Genomic DNA, 23,840 nt, shown 5'->3' on the forward strand with positions numbered 1-23,840 from the left:
CGTCAAAAATGACATTGACATAACTATCAGCTGAGCTGAGAGATGTTTTAGGTTATGTTTTGGGCTGGCTCGCCGCATGTGACAGTGGCAACACGTGTTTCAGGTGTTTTCGGTGTTTTCAGTGAAAAATCAAAGCTTTAGCGTTCATTTTAAGCAAATAACTTAATTCTAAGCTTAGTTATTTTTAATAAGTAAATACAGGTGACGGTCTTATCGGGTAAACCGTAAGTATAATGGATTTAACCCCTCCTGAACCCCCGGACCCTCCGGACCCGGCTTCCCTCCCAATGGACATCTCTCAACCGCTTTTTTCACAAGCCGCGACAAAGCGCCGCCTAGATACGGAGGTTATCGCAGAGCCCGCTAAGAGATCCAACAACCCTTCTGCTCCAATGACATCCCCAAGCAGTCAACCGGTGTACACGCACCCATCCTTAGTTATTGCTCCTAAAACATATACTGACCTTGACAAAGGCCCTTTCTTGGTTCATGTTTCACGCATTGAATCCGAGCCTAATTCCCCAACCTTCATCCAACCAATACGATTTGGAAAATTTTTGGTCACCAACAAAATCTCAGACGTCATCAATGACGGTGTTAAAAAAATCGGCAGGAACCGAATCTCCGTAGAGTTCTCCTCTGCCAGTGCGGCGAACAAATTTTTGAATAGTGAGGTTTTATCACTCTGTAAGTACTCTGCTACTATCCCCACTTATAATGTGACCCGCATGGGCCTTATTAAACAAATCCCTTCTGACCTTCCAATGGAAGAACTTGCAGAGTCGTTGACGATCCCTGATGGATGTGGCATCCTTCTGAAAGCCCGCCGTTTAAATAGAAAAGTGACCACAGATGGTCAGGCGTCCTGGGTCCCTACTCAATCGGTGGTTGTGACATTTAAAGGACAGGTCTTGCCAAAAAGGGTGTTTTTGTTCCACAATTCTATACCAGTCGAGACATATCAGCTCCCCACCATTCAGTGCCTCAACTGCTGCCGCTTTGGCCATGTCAAAGCCCAATGCAGGTCGAAGGCAAGATGTTTTCGATGCACGCAACCTCACTCCGCGGATAGCTGTGATGTTACGGAGGAAAAGGCCACCTGCATTCACTGCACTGGCCCGCACTTCGCACTCAACAAATCCTGTCCTGAGCACTCCAGACAAAAAGCAATAAAAATAGCCATGTCTCAAGACAATATTTCCTACGCTGAGGCTTCGTCCCTGTACCCAACAACTCGTAGGTCTTATGCCGACATCACCAAGTCTCCTTCCTCACAACCTCTATCCTCTCCATCCCAACCACTTCATCCGCATTCATCTCACCTCCCTCTCTCCTACAAAAAAATCATTTCCCGCTCCCCCCGCTCTCACGCGCCATTAGGAAAAGGTTATGACAGGCAGGCACACCAAGCCATTATTGGCAATTGTGCGTCTAGCCTCCCTAATGGTTGTGCCATTAATACCAACAACTCTTCATCATCGCCGTTAGCCGACGAGAGTCTATTAGACCTCGTCCTAACTCTCATCCTTCAGATTGTTACCCAGCACAAAAATAATATACCGTCCAACGTTGCCCACAAACTTTTCCAAATCTCTCAGTTATCCAACAATAATGGCAATCCAGGCGGTCCAGTGGAACTGCCAGAGCATTAGACGGAAGAAACATGAATTATCCTACTTAATCAATAAATATTCCCCGTCGTTTCTAGCCGTCTCGGAGACCTGGCTTGTACCGGAATCACACTTCCGTGTGTCTGGCTACTCATGTCTCCGTGATGATAGAAACGACGGATACGCAGGAAGCGCCTTGCTTGTAAGGCGTTCCCTTTCCTATTCCCAAATCCCTCTTCCCTCACACAGCCAAGACATTAATGTCGTGGCTGTGAGAATTTTCGACCTTTCCATTCTATCCGTATATATCCCCCGTCCTAACTCATCCTCTCTTAATGAACTGCGTTCAGCCATTTTAGCTCTCCCTTCTCCCGTCCTTGTCCTAGGTGACCTTAATGCCCATAATACCGCATGGGGCTCATACCATACGGACTCTCCAGGTTCCTTACTTCTTGACCTCTTAGACGACCTTAACCTATGCGCACTGAACAATGGCTGCCCGACTAGAAGATGCTCCCCATCTCAGAACCCAGTTTCCGCTGTGGATGTGTCTTTCTGCTCCCCCAACCTTATGTCTCTGCTTTCCTGGAATGTTCTGAAAAGTACTTTCGGCAGCGACCACTTCCCTATTTTGATCACCATCCCTAACAAATCATCCCCAACAGCCCGACCCCCTCCTTTACTGAGATACAAATTAAAGAACGCCGATTGGTCAGCTTTTTCCGTATCGGTGGATAACAAATTAGATTCCCTCCCTATAATTACTCCTTTAAACCCTATTTTAGTATACGAATCCTTTACAAATATCCTTCGGTCGTCTGCAGATGAACATTTCCCCCAAAAAAAACCTATTCAAAAGATCTCCCCTCCGTGGTGGGATGCAGAATGTTCAGCCATTATTCTTAAACGTAAGGAGGCCGAAAAGCAATATAATAGGTCTATGACTATGGAGAACTACCTACACTATCAGCAGATAGCTGCCCAGACAAAGAAATTTTTATCCAAAAAGAAAAAGTTAGGATGGATTAACTTTTGTGAGTCTTTGTCCCCTAGGACTCCGTCTTCTGTGGTATGGAAACAGATAAAAAGGTACCGTCAATCCCTTTCAGCATCCAACTCTCCCTCTAATGATCCCTCTGTTTGGCTGGATAAATTTGCTGACAAGTTAGCCCCTCCCTTTGTTCCTTATATAGATTGCTTCCCATCCTCTCCCCTTGTTCCCATCGCCCCAACTGGTATTTTAGACTCCCTCTTTACTGTTGATGAACTCCTTTCCGCATTAATTGGCCTCTCTGATTCTTCCCCTGGAGCCGACGGATTGCCATATTCGTTTTTAATTAATTCCTCCCTTCGAGCTAAATCTTTCTTCCTACAACTAATTAACAACTTTTTTGACCAGGGTATCGTTCCTGACTCTTGGAAGGAACAAATCGTCATTCCTATACCAAAGCCAGGGAAAGACCCCTTGGAACATAGCTCCTACCGCCCTATCGCCCTATCCTCTGCCCTTCTAAAAATCATGGAACACATGATTCGAAACCGACTAGAATGGTTTATGGAGTCTCGCGGTATTCTGGCGAAGTCTCAATTTGGTTTTCGCAAAGGTCTTAGTACTCTGGACAGCCTAAGCATACTTACTACTGATATCAGACTGGCATTTACAAATAAGGAATTCCTGGTGGGAATTTTTTTGGACATTTCTTCCGCTTACGATAACGTCTTACTTCCAGTGCTCAGGCAAAAACTGCTACATCTGAGTGGCTCGGAGAAGTTGGTTCGTTTCATCAGTAACTCTTTAATGGCAAGATCTGTCTCAATTAAATGCCAAAATATCACATCCCCGCCCCGTCTACTCTGGAAGGGTCTACCTCAAGGATCGGTGCTCAGCCCACTTCTTTATAACTTATACACCTACGACCTTGACCAAACTGTGAATTCCTTCTGCAACATTCTACAGTACGCCGATGATATTGCCCTTTACATTACATCTAAATCGATAGATGAGGCAAACACACGCCTTAGTGCTGCTCTTAACTATCTCGGCGACTGGATGACTGCTCACGGCCTATCCATCTCTGTGCCGAAATGTTGTTGTGTTATTTTCACCCGGAAACGGCACATTCCAGATATCGAGGTATCTTTAAACGGTGATCCTATTCCTAACTGCAACCAGGTCAAATTCTTAGGTCTGATCCTGGATACTAGATTATCGGGTGTCGCTCACTTTACCTACATCCTTAAGAAAGCAGAAAAAGGAATCAATGTAATTCGCGCCCTTTCTGGCACTTGGTGGGGGGCCCACCCCTACTCCCAAAAGCTTCTTTATAACGCCATCGTTCGCAGCCACTTTGATTACGCGTCTTTTCTTCTAGACCCTTGCAATAAAGTTCCCCTCGATAAATTAGCTAAAAGCCAGTCAAAGTGCTTACGTATAATTTTGGGAGCCATGAAATCTTCGCCTATAAACGCGTTACAAGTTGAGTGCGTTGACCCTCCCCTCTATTTACGTAGGCAATACCTCAGCGACCGTTTCTTTGTCAAGGTCGCTCAGAATGCTTCCCACCCTCTTTTAGAAAAACTTGAGCTTCTCTCCTCTCCTAATAATCCATCATCTTCTCAAAAAACCCCTTGCATTCTGCTAAGCTTCCAAAAATTTGGTCGTCTCCCATGTCCCATTACTAAAATTACTACTTTCCCCCTCTTCTCAAACAGCTTCGAATCCTTAATATTTCAACCCCCTATTATTCTAAATTTTGGTATTTCAAAAGACTCCCCTACAGCTCCTCAAGAATTCAGAAATATTCTGTACGAACACTGGCAAGGATGGCTCACGATATACACAGATGCGTCCAAGCTCGCTGATGATGGCTGTGTCGGCGCCGCAGTGTGGATACCTGTGTACAAAGTCGCACTTAGCTTTAAATGTCCCCCGGTTACATCGGTTTTCACCGGTGAAGCTACAGCTATCTTAGAAGCCATACTTTATGTGAAATCCCATTCGTTAAATAACGTTTTAATCTTCTCGGACTCCCTTAGTTGCCTACAATCAATTTTAGCTAACCCTTTCAAATGCAAAGTAAAATTTCCCACAGTTCTAAAAATAAGACAAGCCCTTTTCGATTGTCGACTGAAGGATATCAACATAGTATTGGCTTGGATTCCTAGTCACAGAGGAATCCCAGGGAATGAATCTGTCGACTCATGTGCTAAACATGCCATATCCTTTGGTTCACTAGAGCACTACTTTTTATTCTCACACGATGCTGCATCTCTCTCTCAAGCCCATCTCTATAAATCGTGGAGAACTCATTGGGATAACTCAAAAAGGTTGGCTGGCAAATATTATGCAGATATTCAAAAAGATATTCCTCCTAGACCTTGGTTTTTTAAATACAAACACCTTCCTAAAAGCTCTGTTTCAATTATATGTCGGTTGCGAATTGGTCATGCGTGTACTCCGGTTCACCTAGCGAAGATGCATATAAAGGATAGTTCCTTGTGCGAATGTGGCTTAGACGAAGGCACAACCAATCATATTTTTTTTAATTGTCCAAACATAGGTTCCTCCTTATTAGATTTCCTCCCTGACAGCGTCCCTCGCCCTACTAATATTAAATGTTTACTAAACTCCATGAATCCTCCGCTTTTAAAACAATTATCAAAATTTATCCAATCCCGAAAAATTCGCTTGTAGGTATAATCAAAATTATTTTTCCCCTCCCAATCTCCCATCCTACCCTCCTTCTCCCAACTATTTTAATCCCTGTATTATGTATATATTTGTGTTGTCTCAATTTGTGATGTCTTTTTTGTTTTGTTTTAGGTACTCACACAAATAATTTCGCTTATTGTTAAAAACTTAAATATTTTCTTTTTTTTTTCTCTTAAAACCCTGTAACTTTGTCAAAGCTGTTTACGTGACATTGGCGAAATCATGGTTCTCAAAACCAAGCCGTCGCCAAAATAAAAGAAGAAGAAGAAGAAGAAGAAGGTTATGTTTTGTTTACGCAAGTTGATATAAAATCTGATTTCGTGTATGAAATTTTAATCAGAATCGTGTTATTTGTGGGCAAAATTATTACTGCACATACCCAGACTAGCTAACAGTGTAGAACAGATTGTTAATTCTATAAAAATTGCGAATGAACGCTCTGGATAATTCCGTAAACAAACGAAGATATAATGGACGAAAAGCTATTGAAAATGAACGCTACAGAATACAAGAAGTACCACGAGTCGTTTATGACGAATAACCACGGATCGACGGCGACCCACACGTTCCTGTACATATTCTTCACCGTGCAGTGCTCGCTCTTTTGTTCGTTATCAACGAAGCGTCCCCAACCTCTACAATACATACTTGAATACTTTCTTATCGTACTACCTCTCATAACTTCTTGTACTATACTATCTGAATACATATATTTACTAAATTGTATTGTATCTACAATGCTACTTACCAAAATTATGTTAAACTATCCCAAACTACAGATACACAAGACTTTTAACACAAAAAACTACTTTAAAACTAGCAAATTACATTCCATATCTTTGATGAGAGGGTTAACGTATTTGATGACAGTATTCTGTATTCTAGCTGTGGATTTTCAAAGCTTTCCTAGGTACTTGGCTAAGACTGAAAAGTATGGATTTAGTCTCATGGACTCAGGGGTGGGTCTGTTTGTGCTAATGAGTGGACTGGTTCATAAAGACTTGCGCAACCAGAGCTTGAACTCAATACTCAAAGGCAACATCAAGTTTCTATCCATACTAATTTGTCTCGGAGTGGCCAGATTTATTTCTGTAAAGCAGTTGGACTACCAAGAACATGTTACTGAATATGGAGTACATTGGAATTTCTTTTTCACTGTAGCAATCTGCAAACTTATATCAACTGTACTTTTATACTACTGTAATAATTCAATTCTATGTGGGTTTGTGATTTTGGGCCTTCATGAAAGTATGTTACATTTGGGATTAAAGCAATGGGTGTTTGGAAATACTCCTCGCACCAATATAATAAATGCTAATAGAGAAGGTATATCATCCAGTCTTGGATATGTATCTTTGTATTTATTTGCAGCATATTTAAAGTCTGAAATAAAAAAGGATACAGTCAAGAAATATGAAGTTCAGCTGAAACTTATGTTCTTGAGCATTATTATGAGTCTCTTAGCAGTCACAGCACATTTCTACAGCCCAGCATCAAGAACTTTAGCTAATGCTGGCTACTGTTTTTATCTACAAACTGTTCTAGTAGTTATTATGATGATAATGTACTTCCTTGAAGTGCAGTTCCAAAATAAAGACCTACAGTTTCATGTTCCTCTAATCATATCTGCTATAAATAGCAATGGGCTAGTATATTTCTTAGTAGCAAATCTCCTTACAGGTGCTATCAATTTGTTAATGAGAACATTATTTATTTCAGCCTTTAAGTCATTTATATTACAAAATATTTACATGATATTGACAATATTTTTAGCTGCATATCTGAAGGAAAAGGGAATATCTGTGTAAAGAAAAAAAAATGTAAATATTAAAAAAGATAATTTATTTGTATAAACTATTAATTTTTATAACACTACAGTAAATAAACTACTATTATACCACAATCAGCTGTATTTTGTTATACTATTAACACTATGAATAATAAATGGATTTAATACTCTTCAAAAATACTGTACTTACTATACAAAAATAGTAATTTACTGATAAACCAAGACAAAATATTATATGGGTTATTCTTTCTACAACAAAAATTGCATGCCAAAGATGCAATTTTTATAAGTTGTTACCAAAAATAATGTTCTTATACATATTAAGTTACTATCATAGTTTTGTTAAATACACAACATGCACAATTTTCATAAATTAGAAATCACGACAACTGAAGCTTCTCTCTCTTATAGTGTAATGAGACTCAGTGAAGAGGAGATTCACAGTTGCCTAATATGCAATACGGAATATGCTAACTAATTATACTAATATTTTTAATAATGGATAATAGTTGATTTGGAAACAATATTTTGTAATTCAGCTCATAGTTATCGAATTGTTACCCTGTTCGTTTAAATTATAAAATATTCATCACTATTTTGCTAAAGTATTTTAAACTTCCAAAATTAACATGTTGATAGTCATGGAATATTCATCTTTACAGACGGCGAGGGCGGAATAGACGCCCGAAAACTATAGACACTGCACAAGCATTTCATATTATTATTTTTAAACACTGCTAAAAGCTCTTAATTTTAAAATATTTTCCTGGAATAAGTATTTGTACATTATTATAAAATAATACCTACTCATTAGTAAGTATGTATTTAAATTCCTAACATAAATAAGATTTTAAAACTCTGGAGATTTTAATATTGCTTTTTAATATAAATCAGTCATTAGGGAATGCTAAAAATAGGATCACATTAAGGTGCCCCTAGGGTTTATTTATCTGTAATACTAAATACGGTCCAATAGTGGCAATTTATCAGCATTTGGGGCCTTATGCTTGGGCAATCGACTGAATAACCTACCTGCACAGTAAAGGAGGCAGTACACTGTGAGACATATCAAAACAGCCAAATAGAAGCGTAAATATGGAAACCTTGTTGGAGACCAGAAGACTGTGTACCTCATGTCTTCATTGTTGTTTTCTGCAAAGAGTTTTGAAGAATAAGTTAATGATTTACCTAGATAAGATGATTATATCTGATTCTTTACATAATAATGAGTTAACAAACCTAATATAGCAGCTCCAAAGCCAATATTGACTGTGCCCATTCTGTAAGAACATGTTGGCACATAGATTTCATACAGCTTTTCTTCATCAGTACTTATTTCTAACACTTTCTCATCATAAAGAGGGTATGTTTCTCTGTGTGTCAGGTCTTTACTCTGTTTCACATACTTGGACTCATGCTCATGAGCACAAAAATATATATTGGGGCGTATTCCATCATTCACCTGTAATGAGAAAATACATCTTATTTCTCAGTATCCACAGAATTTAAGTGAAAATGATTTAGAGACACTAGCATTGAATGATGTATATAAGGCAGTAATAGCATTTAGAAATAAAACATCATAGAAATTAATACACAATTACCTTATGCCCAATAATATGCCTTATTGTAATGGGATAGTGGGACACTACAATCTTGAAGTTGCTTTCGTCTTCTTCCAGTGCTTTTGGTACGGTGTGTGTTATCCCATTGACTTTGTAGAATGATATATTCTTGTATGTGATCACAGACGGCTGGTGAAAGACCTGTTCAAATTCTCTGACCTTGTCTTGCTTGATTGGTTCAGTTTCACCCCCAATGTCATTGTCACCGGGCAGCCATACTTGCTGTAATTAAATTAATTATATTATTTTGGTTTCTTTACTATTCTATGGTTGGAAAGGATAAAACACCTAAGTTTCCAATTCACAAAATAATAATTTATTCCAGTTATTCAGTCTATTATTTTATATCTCTATTACTATTTTAATAGATGTAAAATGTATCATACCACTACAGGATAAGTGACTTCAAATATCCCTGACAGTCTCTTGACATAGCTGTGGAACTGAGCCATTGTGGACACGGAGCCTTCGTCCATGAGGTCTCCCAGGTACACCAGCACATCTGGCTTGAACTGGTTCACTGCCACTGCAAATGTTGACTTGAGATATCTGGAAAAATTATAAATTAATGTTATACATATTATGTCATAAGTACCTAGGTACTGGATTAGGTTAATAAAATTAATGCATCCTTTTATCACACCAAACTGTGTTATAAAAACATTTACAAAGAGATTATGGACATTAATGGAACTTATCATAAAAATTTATGATAAGATTATGATTATGAAGAATTGGATTAAAAAATGGTAGACAGCATAATGTATACTCACCGATCGCTATCCCAATTGTAAAGGTAGCTGAGAGGCGGCGAAACAGCGAGGTCCCCCTGAATTTGGGGGTCCGCAATGAACAATATTTTAGTGCACGTCGCGTCATAGCCCCTGCACTCCAGCCTCTGCCAATACCGGGGCTGTACGATGTAGATGAACCACTCACAATAAAAAGCGGCACCGACTATTGCCGCTACAAAGTATTTCAGTGTAGTGCTGAAGAGTAAATAGTAATATTTTAAGAATATTTTAAAGGTACTTACAAATTTTGATGAGCGAAATAAAACTCATCTACTCACACTGTACTTCTACTAAAATAATCTTACCTCCTCCGTAAATACATCGACAGATTTTTATGTTAATAAATTCAATTTTAAAAAATACAAAAAAATATGGTGCACCGTCCGTACACATTCCAACCAAATAAATAACAAACGTTTCATTCTACGTATGCTACGACACACATATTTTGTGTCATAAAAACAATCTTGAAATTGCTCTGAGTTCGTTGGTGTTCGTGGATTCAAATAAATCATGAAATGCGTACATCGGAGTGCATTTTGCTCACATTTATGACATTTGTTTTGGATGCGTTCATAACTATTTTGTTTATGACTTCGTAAATCTGCCAATATTTTGCCATTAAAAGAATTTATAATGCATTTCTAAATTAACTAAGAAGGTTATTTTGATAAATTAATTGATCAGATATCGATGAATAGAATATAGCATCGTTTTTAACAAAGATTGTTTTTCTTAAAAGTAAATATTTTTAACTTGAACGATACTTTACTGCGGCGATTTGATTTGACAGGTCAGCTTCGAGCCACTTTTTAGCTTTTCAAGTAGCGTATTTTCATTTTATTTTGTGTTATCCTTTCATTTACGCGTCGTAAATTATGTTTGATTAGCCCTAAAAGTAGATAAATTCGTTTATTATAGTTGTTGTAAGTGCACTTACAGTGTTACATAAACTGTAGAGCGCTAATCGTGTCGGCAGACCCGATGTGTATAACTACATAGTACGTCAGTGAACGAATGGTGGCCGTAAGATAATGGATGTGGATGCTCCTAACTTACTGAAAAGGTGCAGCAGCGCACCCCTTATCAATGAGGCAGCCTCTACAGCGGTGACCTCGCCTTCCACCAACACTGCGCCCAGGTAACGTGCTGAAGGAGGTAACGACACGCCTGCGGGAGGCATCCGGGTGGTTGTTGCTACGCTGAGTGCCTATTTTTGACAAGTGCTGTGGTGGCTCGTAGGTGCCATGCCTGTGCTTAGTGCTATTTCATGCATTATTCAGTCTGTGCTCTATTATATTACCCCTATTGTAACCTGGTTGCATCTTGTTTTCTAATCTCAGCTTAAAATGTAAATTTATGGTATTGGATCACTGATATTGACTAATAAGTAAGTATTGCCAGGTTTCAGACTGAAAAATAACATGTATTTCTGAAGCAATATGTCATATATGTTGCAGTGTGTCCTTTTTATAGTATATTGGGTCATTTAGAGCATATTTGCCAATTCTATATGTATGTGAAGATTGTTTGTTTGTTTGTTTTGGTTTGTAATTTCACTGACAGGATTGGTATGACTTTTTTTTTACTGGTACTCGATATGAATTTCTTAGAATATCTTCTGATTAAGATTTATGCGTAGAAGCTGACTCAAGTGTCACAAAGTCAAATTAATTATCATTGAAACATTCACATGTACAGTGCACAAGGTAGTTTAAAACTGCATATGTTATGAGGACTTTTTATGATTCGTAGTAATCTTGGAAATAAAGTAGTTACCTATTCTCAACATGTAAGATATCACCTAAATCCATGTTGTTGTAAAAGAAATTGAATTTAAATTATTTTTACATTTTGTCCAGTGTGCTATCATGTATACCGTAATGATTTATGTAGTTCTGAAAATAGTTATTTCTTTACAATATATATATGGAACTTCATGGACTGAATGTGTGATGTATCAAGTAAGTGACTTTAGTAGTTAGATTTGCTACTAGAGATTCTTTTGCAAATAGTTATTTAATAGCCTCAACTTGTCTCAGCCACATAAGTAACCTCATCCCCAATTTTTGCAGTGCCAAGAGAGACAATTAGTAGATTTAACATAAAGTAATATAGTTATTACATGCTTGTTAGTAACAAGAAATTCCAACAAGTTCCTTAATTTTGGTGTAACAACTTGTTACACTATGTTGTGAACTAAGACTTCTCAGTTGCCCAGTGTCAGGTTACACTAACACCTTCATTCTAACCATATTTGCTGTTTCCATAAATAACACATTTGTAGAATAGAATAGAATAAAATATGCTTGGTATAAAACATGGTATACAGTTGTTACAGCTAAAATAAGTGCATGTTTTGCTACATCATGCAGCATGCAATATATGTAGCATATAATAATCATATCTAGCATGTAATTACATATTGCTAATGCTACAGATGTAATTAATAAACATTCCACGATCCATTACATTTTAAAAATAAAGCAGACATTCCTAGAATTGTAAAACATGTTACAAAACATGATTCTTTAGGCTGTAAATGAATGTTTTTAGTAGATAAAAATTGGTATCATTCCCTACTCTGTGTTAATAGGTTTTTATTTAACCTGCACAGTAAACATCACTATCTACAGAGTGTTTAGTATAAACAATAATTTATCAAAACATTTATTAACACATCCAATTGTTATTTCAATATGCATTTACTTGCCTGCTGTTATTATTATGGTTTGTGTTGCCATGTAAATCATAACATTGTGGTTGGATTGGTAATAAAAGTGTGCACTCATCAAGAAGGCTGCAGCCACATATCAAGTGGTCACTATTGCTGATTTGTGTATTGTGGTTATGCAGTCAAAAATATTCCACATTAACCCTTCATTTGGCAGTGATGCTTTTAACCCACTTGTTACTAGCGTTTGATATACGGATCAACATAAAAATTAAATTATTATAAACAATGAGGGTAGTTTGTGATAACATTGTTTATGTTAAACTATTCCTGTGGGGTCCCTTTGTCCATCAGAGGTGTTCTGTTCTCCATTGGGTGTCACATTTCAATTGTAAGCGTTTTGTTGTTATCGTCAATTTTACGATGAGTTTTTCAAGGTGAATACAAACATGATATGTATTTATTCTAAAGTATTTCTTGCCGAAATATGAAAGCTTGTAGTCCACTTTATGTAAATCTATAAAATAATTATAAATATTTTTATAGTAACTGTTACTAATTCAACGTTAAACTTAGTGATCCGTATAAGGAACGCTAGTAATATGAACTGCGGAATTTTGGTGTTTTAGCGCCTGCCTTCGAGGCCCTTTCCTTTAAATGAAATCATTGAAGAATTGGAGAAAAATTAAACGAGTATATCCCTAACTCAATCACAATTTTCCCGCCGGAAAATCCGGAAAATTGTAATGGTGACTTAGCCAAATAGAACTCTGATGACGAAAATAGTGTCATTAGAAATTTGTATGGCTTACAAATGACAGCCCACTCAGAAATCACTAGAGAATTCCTCATTCAGTGATGATGAAGAAGACTGCCATCACGTTAGATAGCCATTTATGTCCTAGAGATGGGATGATAATTTAATAGTGTGGTCACAGTTGTTTCCAAAGTTCAAATGCATTGAAAATTGCACCAACTGTCAAAACCAAGAGATTTTCTCCGCAACATAAACAAAGGATGAGTATGACCATCTCAAATTCAATCACATCAGGCAGTTTTTATGAAACCTCGCGCTTTGATGACATTGATCATTCATAATAAAATACAGTGCATCAGACTATGCCATACAAATGCAATGTTTTTTGCAAGAAATACAATGTTTCCCTTTATCCCAGATTTTTTTTGAGTCATATCATACAGATCACACTATTGGAATTAAATTTCAAATATAATAAATTTAACTCTTATGTTTTTTTATGTATGAATATTCCATATTTTATGGAAATACTTTAATAACTTATGCAAATCGCAACGAATTGGTATTATCACTAAGTTCAAACAAGCGGCCGTACATATTACTAGCGTTCCGTATATCAAACACCATTTTCCAGCTTTTCCGTGAGACCAATATTTTTTTTTGTATTTTTCCTCAGAATACGGAACAAACCAGAAACCGTCAACGGGCGTAAATGTGTATTCATTTATAGTACTCCAAATCGCACTACTTTGACTTTAGAGCAATCAGTCAATGGCCGGCGCGCGCATTGTTTACATATCCGTCAGATTGACACTTTATAATTAAATTATGCCGTCTTGTGCCGTTCCAACATGTAAGAATGCTACTGGAATTACGAAGAAAGTGCATGGGATCATGTTTTATCCGTAAGTAGCACATTTCCAATTCATTTTAATTAAATAATAATTTTCAAAAAAAATCACGGTTGTATTTTGTAAGTGTTGCCACAGGTCAACGGAATATTTTACCCTACTTTTTTATATTGAATTACATTTGTCTACTTATAAAAAATTCACGCGTTAATTTTGTTAGCGTTACCACAGAATAATGGAATATTTTCCCCATCCTTTTTGTTTTAATTAGTTTTTAGTGTAATTTCATCCATGACATGACAACCTGATTAATTAAATTATAAGTGCCACTTGTGGTCTAAACTGAATAAATATTTTTGATTTTGATTTGATTTCAATATATTGAATTAATTTATAATATTACTCCCTAATAATGAGGAGATAATAAATTACTATCGTGAATTTCATACTTTCCCATTTATTCAAAAGTAAGGCATTGGTATCAACAGATCAGCAGCAGCAATATTTGTATATTTAATAATAATTTTAAGTAATTAATTATTGCTTACATACTTACTCTGATTTTTTTTCAGGATACACAGCCAGAGTTGCCTCGCAATCAAATTTAAGTATTGGTGATGTTTTTGATTTGGATTCTGTTTTTGACTCCAAGAAAAGTTAAACTAAAAGCACTACTGCGCCGTAAACAAATGTTTTGTTGTCGATATGTTTACATAATAAAGAACCTTAAGTTTCTTTTTTGTTTTACTTGGCATTCTAAAATTTATATTCGACTTTTGTAATTGACTTTTAAATAACATATTATACCTACATAAAATATAGTACATATATTACACTATTTAATAGAAATAAATAATCATCTTACACTTAGTTACTTCGGAGTAAAAATTAAATTCATAGGTAGGTAGGTACTATCTATGCCTATGGCCAGTCATGTCGTCTCGTTCTATCGCAAAGAATCACCATTTGATAAGAGCGAGAGCAAAAACGGAAATGGATAGTTAACACTGGCCGTGTGTACTTATTTCACTTACTTATTTTTTACTTGTTTAACATCTCTTTAAAAAATTACATAATTTTACCCCAAAAATGGGGGTGTCACACGGCGCTAGTAACACTAAAGGGGGTAGAGGGGCGCGGGAGGGGAAGTATTTTGGACACAAGTTGCCGCGTAGAAATGTTATCGAACACTCCTTCTGGTTTGTTCTGTATTCTGAGTATTTTTCCTGTTACTTTGATGCATTAAATAACCTATATACACAAAATCACAGTAATCGTAAGAAAAAAGGGATATCCGTAACAACTGGGTTAAGCAACAACCACTTTGAATATTTCTACAGCACCAAATAATAAGTTTTGTGCAAATCATTCGATTTTGTTACAAAGCTTAGTTCAGCAAAACACTAGTAAATCGGTCGTCGACTGAGTTTTGAGTGATTTCATATCCATATTTCTGTCAGACGCCAAGATGACGCGCAATGAGAATAACAAAGACGGAAGTTTTATGATTTTGTACTATTTTATCATCTCTAATTATTTTTGTTTTGTCTAAATTTAATTCATAATAAATCAAACTAATCATATAAAGCAATATTTGGCGTAGAAATTGTGTTTTCTAATACATGACATGCTTCCGAACCTCGATGTTGCCTAGAAGCAACAGTGCCAAACATCTAACAAAATAGGTTTAGCTTTTTGTTAATACAAAAGAGTGTCAATACACAATAAATCAATCATGTATTACATGAATAATGTTATAGAGATGGTATAGTAATTACTTTTGATGCAATTACGGACCCTGTCGGGCACAGCATTTTAGGAGAGAGGAAGAATTTGCTGTCTGTCTCTGTGTTGTCTGTCTTCACATTTATACCGCTGAACTGATTTAAATGATAAACACATTTTTCTTGCGTTGAAGTCAACAACTATAGCAGATAACGGTAACATACCAGTTTCAGAAGCTAAAGAGAAAATAAAAAGCCAACCTTGGCTCGGCATATTGATCGTGAAGTATGATGACATACGTCATCTATCAAATGTTGGAGAAAAAGGTCATTAATCGACTTTGCGAAAATGGCCAAAAAAAAGTTTTATGCATAAAATGTGAAATACGATTGATTTTTTTAAGATTTTCATATAAAAAAATTAATTCTATAATATATCTCAATTTTTTATTTAAGTACCCCTATTTGGCAATGTGGTAAATAAGCAACAATCGTTTTTCGCGAAAATACCAACCAAATATTTTTTTTACTATTTTTCTTAAGTTAATTTGATAGTAACAATTAGGTCTAAATAGATTTTATTGAAAAATTCAAACAATTTGTGTCTTGCCAAATGAAGGGTTAAAATAATTGATGCGGCTATTTATTAACTCATAAATATGTTTGTTCAGTGAAACTGTACACAGCTACATTTAATTATTGGTGAGTTTACATTATTCTTTAACTTGTAAGTAATTTCTTAAATACATATGTCAGGTAAATTAGCTTCCATGTTATTGAGCAACTATTGAAAAAAAACAATCATTACCTCATATCAAGATGTCTGCATGTTACAGGAAGTTCTTAGAAATAAATTGATGAATTAATAGACATGTGCATAGGATAAGGTTTATTCAATATTTAATTTTTCTGTGTATATTTAGCCCTGATTGAACCCGCATAATACAATTTCGTGGTATATTACTAACATAACAAGCCCAAGGAGAAACCATAATTTGGATTTTGTATGATGTTAATTAATGTAAATGGCGATTGCACATAACATGATTAGTGCAAGTGGGAGGCATTATGCTAAGCTGTGAGGTCATACATTCCACATCCTTTTATGATGTTTTAATACCTCAGTAAAAACAAATTGTTTGTTTGCTTGTTTATTGCCTTGGGCAGTTTTAGTGGGTGGATATCAATAATACACCAGACTCCATATTTACTTAAAAACCTTTTGTCTTTTGAGAATCCTTTGCTAAGTATGTGCTTAATCTTGTTCTCAGTGCATGTGTCACACTTAATCCAAGAGAGAATGTTTCTTATCTGTCCATTCACAATAAAATTTAGTATGATAAAATAATAAATATTTACTGCTCACTACAAGATCTATAAAACTTACGCTCGTATTCACAAACATTACTATGAGATCTCACAGTGCGCGTGGACGCACAGGGTGACACATGAATTCAAACTGAACCAATCACAAAGCTCTATTCAACGCTGTGCGTTCGATTTGCTGCTTCATTTAAGCGAGTATCGTTTGTGAATACGGGCGTTAGTCTGAATGGTAGGCAGAGGTCAACATTACCGAGAAATAAAGTGTTTTATTTCCGTCCCTGTGTCACTGCTGATGACAAAGTGTCCTATACTTGTGACTGTCTCGTGTCAAAGATTGAACATGTGGCAATTTGTTACAGAAGCGCCCCTTTCTTCAGCATGCTGTCTAACAACAACTTGTCGCGGATGCGGCGGTATAGCGGGAGCAGCTTCAGCCCGCTCTCCGCGCCTGTCAATTCTACTGTAAGAAACCTGATATTCTATAGTCGAAAACTAGCAATATTTTACAGCAATACGTGGACAGCAAGCATGGTCGATATTGCAGTAGATAGAGGATTTTTCTCCCATAACATTAGAATTGCCGACTGCAACATTATTTCGACTCATTTGTTTCTCTTATTCAATCTGGTATGTCCTCATGAATGAGATAGATGGGAGGAAAATGGCCATCGTCTGGAGCAACTGCTAAGCTATGAGATTATTGTTATATTAACTGCCTTTTCGAATAACCCATAGGTCACGTTAGCAATCTATTTTACAGATAATTTTAAATTAATTTTGATTTTGGGGACTAACGTGAAGTGTATTTGTCTCACCACCCTTTATAATCTATAATGTCTTCCAATGGTGTTTTACCCAAACGCATCTCCTTCCAGCAAAACTCGTGGGCGCCGCGTCTGACGCCGCGCGTGAACCAGCTGCGCGCGGAAGAGTGCGCGGACGTGGCCAACACTCGCGAGGTGGCACACGAGCGCGAGGTGCACTCCGCCATGCAGATGGGGCAGTCCTGCGAGGACCTGACCCTCGTGGCCGGCCTGCAGAACTCGCCCACGAGGCTACACAGGTAACTTGTCTATTTCAGCCAATGACAGAACGCTTTAGGATGTTAAAGAGCGCCTCGAAGCCGTAATTCCTACCTGATTTTTCATCCAGCTATTGGATCTCATGCCCGTGTGTACACAGGTACTGATCATTATTCATTTTAGCTGATGAGAGTCCGCTGCTGGATACACACAAAGCAGCATCTTTCGTCTTTCTGATCCAGCTTCTGAACGCATGCTTGTAACAAGCCTGCGGAACTCGCCCGCGAGGCTACACAGGTAACTGATCGTCATTTATTTGTCACTGATGTACTGTAGCCTCCACAAGCGGGACGAGGAGTGTGATGACGTGGCTAACACGCGCGAGGTACGCACGAGCGCGAGGTGCACTCCGCCATGCAGATGGGGCAGTCCTGCGAGGACCTGACCCTCGTGGCCGGCCTGCAGAACTCGCCCACGAGGCTACACAGGTAACTTATACTTCAGCCTGTGACAGACTGCTTTTGGACGTAGAGGAGCGCCTCGAAGCCGGAATTCATACCTGATTTTTCATCCAGATATTATTTGTGCTGATAAATCATTCATTTTAGCCGATGAGAGTCCGCTGCTGGATATAAAGAAGCTACACACAAAGCAGCATCTTTAGTATTTCTGATCCAGCTTCTAGAACGCATGCTTGTAACAAGCCTGCGGAACTCGCCCGCGAGGCTACACAGGTAACTGATCGTCATTTATTTAGTCAATGATGTACTGTAGCCTCCACAAGCGGGACGAGGAGTGTGATGACGTGGCCAACTCGCGCGAGGTGGCCACACAGGTAACTAAACAAAGACTACTGAGGTACTGACGGATGTAACTTTCTTGCAAGAAGCGCCACAAAGCAGGAACCCTAGTATATTTTCATCAAGGTAACCTCACGATCACGACCTCACGCTCGTCGGGGTTTGCAGAAATCGCCCACGAGGCTACACAGGACAGGTAACTGCTCATTGATTTCAGCTGATGTCAGTTTGCTGCTGGATAAAAAAGCGCGACAAATCAGGTTGTAGAACAGAAACGCTCGACGTAAATAACCGCCACACAGCAGGAACTTCTGCCTAATTTTATATCCACACACACATACTGGATACATAAGCAGCCCAGCAAACAAACAGAATTTTGTTTACCTCTTTATAATAAGTAGAGATCAAAAGTCAATACCTAAATAACGCGAAGAGCGCATGTTTATTTCATAAAATTTTAAGTATCGGTTTATGACCGGGGCCAGTGACTGACATAACTATAAAGTGCGTCACTGGCAAAATTAAATGCCTTGTAATGATTTTGAAGTTACTGTATTCTATGCAAACTTTGAACTAGAATAACAATAAGATAATATTATGAAAGTTAGAATTTAAAAGAATGTGAAGGTCAGTTACATGAGAAACGATTTAATATCGGCGTTATTTGCCTATAGATTTAGAAAGATTGTGATGTGAATGATAGCTTTTATTAGAGATTAGATTAGATAGGTAATATATCAATATTACTATTTGCATTTGCTTGTTGAAAAAAATGCAAAGTAACTGAAGAAGGTTGCATTCTTTGGGAAATTGATATATGCTTGGTTTTTCTATGATGTTTATGATACTTAATAAGGTAGCAAGTTTTGTATCTGAGGCAAGTTGATATTATTTATACTTTTGAACTCAAATACTTATTTATCTTTATTGGGAAATACAGCATTTTACATCATGAATTAAGATTTACATTACCCACCATTGATAACTGCACAAGAAAGTAAACTGTTACCTTATTTCCATGCTAGTACTGAGAAGCATCGTGATTTCTGAACAAATTCTCCCCAGGGATTATTTAACCATCACTGGTTGGATTCAATTGCTGGCCAAACTGTCAATACAGCTGCGGTGTTGTGGTGGGAGAAAAACTACTTGATTCGTCGCCCCAATGATGAATTTGTACTGCGGCACTCTTTGCACCTATTAAGTTACCTACATACTATCAGAAAACCTGCAACGGCCATGAGCTAAACCCACGATTTTCCTTTCAGATTTTCACCAGTCGTGTCCCCGTCGCCCACGCGGAAATACACGACGCGGCGGAGTCTGTCGCCGATCGCGATCCGAGCGTCGAGCTTCAGCCCGGTGGGGCGAGGCGGCGGCGGCTACGCGGGCGGCAAGCGGCGCTTCGACGAGGCCGACTCGCCGCTGTCCAAGCGCATGTGCACAGAGCGCCGCACGCCTTCCACGCCCGGCACGCCAGGAACGCCCGACTCCGAGCTCGAGTGCACGTTCCGACCTGTCTCCCCGCGCGCGCCCGCTCCCCGTCACAAATCCCCCGAACCCAGCTAGTGCCCCCCCACCCCCGGGGAATCCCCCCCCTCGATAGCCAAAGCATACAAAACTTTATTGTAAATATTTAACCGCGCTCAGTGTACCGAGCGCGGTCTTGTATATAATATCGGTAAGAACGTAGCCATAGTGTGAGAGCGTTGGTTTTATTGTGATCGTTTGCGACAGTTTTGAGTTGACCGCCGAATTTATTTATTGTGAGCTTCCGTAGCGTCCTGACGCGGTGTGAGCGCTTTCGCGTTGGGTGTATAGGAAACCTAAAGTGAAAGCGCTGACATAATTTATCTTCATTACATCAGCGTGTTGTTTTTTGTATGGAGCTTTTGCTCCGAACCGTTCGATAGACTCGTTTTTGGGATGCGCTCCTGCACAAACATTGACACTGAATGACTCGGGTCGACAATGTGAGGCTGTTAGCCGGCTAATTTATATAAAATTATTGACATTTCGCAATTAAATTAAAATAAATTGTTGAGCTAAAATCATAATATAATAAACATTGTAAGCGTTGATTTATTTTAATTGAAGGTTATGAAGGAGTTGTTTTGTTTGTAATTGATTTGCATTCATCCATTGTGTTCATTGTGTCACATAGCTTATAAAACCACTATTATATGATACTGATATATCATAATTCGTAGGGTAGGTAGCGATTCAAGTTATACATAAATCCATTTAATAATATTTTAAGTATGATGTACCACATTAAAGTGCTCATTGTTGATTTTTTAATCAAATATAGCATCGGTATTTGGAAATTCATTTAAGTTAGTTTCAAGGTGTTTATTGCGTAATTTACCTGTGTTACCAAATTTAACAGTATTTTTACTGCATATTACTTGTTTTTTGTACATTTCTCTGTTGTTATTTGAATATAATCAAATTAACTATCCATCAAGTGTGTTGAGAGACGTGGAAAAATTGTACTTTTTCTTTGAATGCTATGAATTTCTGAATCAATAGTGAAAATAGTTTGTTTATATTGTAATGAAATCCGCAATATCTTGGTGTAATTAATTTTTAATACCTCAACCACACCGTATGAGCTGTTGCAAATTGCATTTTTATGTTAATGTGTAATATTTTGTACTACGTACATAGTTAATGAGTATGGCAAATGTAAGCGAAGTAGACGGGATAGAAACCAATTGGGGTCATTCCTGTAGAATTTAGGCGGGCGTGATCAAAAGTTATCGATTTTTAGGAAATTATTTTCGTTTTGCTATCCAAAAATCCGAATGCATTTTCGGAAATGTATATAATTATAATAGAATAATCTTATTTAGTTCGACTAACAATGAGTAGTAAGGATTTATAGGTAAAAAACTGGTTCTCAATTTAGATGAACATTCTTTTAAAACAACAACGAAAGACTAACGTTATTTCTGTGCCTCTAAGGCTTTATTTCCTCCTACGCTGACGTCGGTCGCGTACATCGGTCGAGCGTACGAATAAACACGGCGTTTACCCGTGGTCCCCCCAACATGTCCCCCTGGTGGGTCCACGGGTAATTTTTTTTACCCGTTGTACCACCATTCTGAACAGTGTTTGCCAGTGGGTCTACGGGTAATTTATTTTAACCATGGTCCCACCGCACTAAGTGGCAAACATTGCTTGTCACCTAGCCTAGGTATCTATAATATTATAAAAAAATCTATAATTAATATAGAAAATAATTATAGGTAGGTACGGCACTATAATAACTTTATACTATCTTCACATCACACATGTGGGTTAAAGTCACTCATATCCTTCTCGGCGTTTGATATTTCATCCCAGACATAGGTGACATGCAATGTTTGCCACTTAGTGCGGTGGGACCATGGTTAAAATAAATGGAGACATGTTGGGGGGACCACGGGTAAACGCCGAATAAACACAATGTTCTATGAAGCACCGCACTGCAACGCCGTCGTCAGCGGCAGATGATTACATAGAAGTAGTGTGTAATCGTGCGCGCCGCTGACGTCGGTCACCGATGTCAGCCTAAAAGGAAATCAAGCCTATAAGATATTTTTTAATTTTGCTGCCTGGTTGCTACAGAATGACCCTTTGGGCCCGTGTTTATCCCACTTGTGTACCTATCGATATGTAAGTAGGTACTTTTGTATCTTTTGTAATGTTCGTCTGGGAGTAATAATGAAACTTCCGGGACTACCATTGTTTTCAAGTGTGATTAAATCACAACATGATCTTATTTGTTTTCTTATTATTTAAAACAACACCTATACTAATAAGTTCAAGTACCATAATAAAATTCTAATGAGTAGGTAACCATGCATTTACATTTTACAAGCAATTTTGAGTTCTAAGGTTGAGTTACACCACCTAACTTTGACCGTAACTATGACGATAACCGGTGTTTTTTGTATGGAGTTTGACAGATTTTTGACGTTTGTCAAAGTTAAAGTATGATGGTACAACTGGTACAACCCACCCTTACAGTTATAGGTCTAGCGCTTAACTTAGTGCCTGAGGTATGTGAGCGGCACGGGAGGGTGTTGTTGAGACGTCAAACGTCAACGAGACTTCAGATTTCTTTCAGTTTTGTTGTATGCTCTGTCATGTAATGATGTGTCCTCGTGTCCCATCTGTCCCTCGTGTCGTGGGGCACTGACTAAGTTAATAAGCGCTAGATCTATAGCTGATGGTGTTGTGTAACAAAGAATGCGACGTTTCAGCTCGGAATGACAACTTCTCAAAATGACAACCGGGGCGCAAAATGTCCCTTTATTCGGATAAGGACAGATTCCCACTTCTCGAAATGACAACTCTAGAAGAACTAGAACTCTAGAAATAATGAAAATAAAAATCAACAAGTAGGGTAAACCACCCAATCATTGGCACTCTACCAATTTATTGGCATGCTCCAGTTTTTTAAGAAAATTAAGATTCTTTGTAGCCAAACCTTATATTTTTTAGTAGAAATTGAAGAGTAATATCATTTATTACTCAACTGGCTACACACGTTTATTATTTTTTCAAACATCGCGGCGCTTCAACCATTTGTTTGACAAACCGGGACCTGTGCGAAAAAAACAATCGAAATATTCGTTTTTTACTAAGGTAAGAGCTATCATAATCTTTAAAAAAAATGCAAATCTATTTTGTTGTTCTTATACATAATCATTTTGTCTTATTATTGAATATATTAACTGCCTTTTTAAAACATTATTTTATAATTTAACCGCCAACTTTTAATTATTTGTAGTATGCCAACATTTGGTATGCGTAAAATTTGTTTATCCATTTTATTGGCACACATGCCAATAAAAGGGTATTTAAAATAATTTGAGTTTATTAAAAATTATACCTTGTTTGTCTCAAAATTGAGTTTAAATTGCATTTAAAATATTTTCTAACGTTTTGGATACACCAATCCAAATGTTGGCCCACTGCCAATTATATAAAATCCATTTATTGGCACGGGTGTCAAACATTGGTTAAAAAGGTGCCAATAAAAAATATTATCTTTTTAGCCACTTTCAAAGCCTTTCAAAGTCTTATTCCACTAATCCCCGTTGACAATCCCCGTCAACGGGATTAGTGAACTTTTTGTTCATTAATCCCCGTTAACGCCAATGGAG

At 37.6% G+C, this 23,840-nt stretch overlaps 4 protein-coding genes and 1 long non-coding RNA gene across 6 annotated transcripts; 4 read left to right on the plus strand and 1 right to left on the minus strand.

Annotated features, from left to right (window-relative positions):
- Positions 1 to 33: 33 nt before the first annotated feature.
- On the plus strand, positions 34 to 7,130 carry LOC135087527 (phosphatidylinositol-glycan biosynthesis class W protein-like). Of its 2 annotated transcripts, none has more exons than XM_063982280.1 (2): positions 34 to 51; positions 5,602 to 7,130. In XM_063982280.1, the coding sequence occupies exon 2, from the start codon at positions 5,793 to 5,795 to the stop codon at positions 7,128 to 7,130; it is 1,338 nt and encodes a 445-aa protein (XP_063838350.1). In that variant the 5' UTR covers positions 34 to 51; positions 5,602 to 5,792. The 2 variants fall into 2 exon arrangements, with proteins under 2 accessions (XP_063838350.1, XP_063838340.1); XM_063982270.1 differs by lacking the exon at positions 34 to 51 and adding an exon at positions 65 to 224 and having other exon boundaries at positions 5,434 to 7,130.
- Positions 7,131 to 7,143: 13 nt separating this feature from the next.
- Positions 7,144 to 9,956, minus strand: LOC135087539 (metallophosphoesterase 1). Its single transcript, XM_063982291.1, has 6 exons — positions 9,836 to 9,956; positions 9,510 to 9,725; positions 9,123 to 9,285; positions 8,716 to 8,958; positions 8,351 to 8,573; positions 7,144 to 8,263 (listed from the first exon to the last, which is right to left on the minus strand). Exons 1-6 carry the CDS (start codon positions 9,850 to 9,852, stop codon positions 8,070 to 8,072), a joined length of 1,056 nt encoding a protein of 351 aa, XP_063838361.1. The 5' UTR covers positions 9,853 to 9,956; the 3' UTR covers positions 7,144 to 8,069.
- A 343-nt stretch (positions 9,957 to 10,299) lies between these two features.
- Positions 10,300 to 17,929, plus strand: LOC135088117 (uncharacterized). The gene is made up of 3 exons (XM_063983000.1): positions 10,300 to 10,671; positions 17,222 to 17,324; positions 17,738 to 17,929. The coding sequence occupies exons 1-3, from the start codon at positions 10,565 to 10,567 to the stop codon at positions 17,927 to 17,929; spliced, it is 402 nt and encodes a 133-aa protein (XP_063839070.1). The 5' UTR covers positions 10,300 to 10,564.
- Positions 13,638 to 14,547, plus strand: LOC135088215 (uncharacterized). The gene is made up of 2 exons (XR_010260972.1): positions 13,638 to 13,866; positions 14,385 to 14,547. It is a non-coding gene; the product is annotated as an uncharacterized LOC135088215 (long non-coding RNA).
- Positions 17,930 to 18,278: 349 nt separating the features above from the next.
- LOC135088216 (uncharacterized) lies at positions 18,279 to 21,706 on the plus strand. The gene is made up of 2 exons (XM_063983099.1): positions 18,279 to 18,372; positions 19,953 to 21,706. Exons 1-2 carry the CDS (start codon positions 18,299 to 18,301, stop codon positions 20,251 to 20,253), a joined length of 375 nt encoding a protein of 124 aa, XP_063839169.1. The 5' UTR covers positions 18,279 to 18,298; the 3' UTR covers positions 20,254 to 21,706.
- Positions 21,707 to 23,840: the final 2,134 nt, after the last annotated feature.

This window comes from Ostrinia nubilalis, chromosome 3 (genome assembly GCF_963855985.1).
Source record: "Ostrinia nubilalis chromosome 3, ilOstNubi1.1, whole genome shotgun sequence".
Classification (NCBI taxonomy): domain Eukaryota; kingdom Metazoa; phylum Arthropoda; class Insecta; order Lepidoptera; family Crambidae; genus Ostrinia; species Ostrinia nubilalis.

Bases quoted from the DNA above. Each gene is read 5' to 3' on its own strand.
- LOC135087527 (XM_063982280.1), top strand. From the start codon at position 5,793: ATGGACGAAAAGCTATTGAAAATGAACGCTACAGAATACAAGAAGTAC.
- LOC135087539 (XM_063982291.1), bottom strand. The intron at 9,286-9,509 runs GTGAGTATACAT...TAATTTTTCCAG, and splicing joins TACAATTGGGATAGCGATCG to ATATCTCAAGTCAACATTTG. The intron at 8,959-9,122 runs GTATGATACATT...ATTTAATTACAG, and splicing joins AAGTCACTTATCCTGTAGTG to CAAGTATGGCTGCCCGGTGA.
- LOC135088117 (XM_063983000.1), top strand. From the start codon at position 10,565: ATGGATGTGGATGCTCCTAACTTACTGAAAAGGTGCAGCAGCGCACCC. The intron at 10,672-17,221 runs GTAACGTGCTGA...AATTTGTTACAG, and splicing joins TCCACCAACACTGCGCCCAG to AAGCGCCCCTTTCTTCAGCA. The intron at 17,325-17,737 runs GTAAGAAACCTG...ATCTCCTTCCAG, and splicing joins CCGCGCCTGTCAATTCTACT to CAAAACTCGTGGGCGCCGCG.
- LOC135088216 (XM_063983099.1), top strand. From the start codon at position 18,299: ATGCAGATGGGGCAGTCCTGCGAGGACCTGACCCTCGTGGCCGGCCTG. The intron at 18,373-19,952 runs GTAACTTATACT...TTTTCCTTTCAG, and splicing joins TCGCCCACGAGGCTACACAG to ATTTTCACCAGTCGTGTCCC.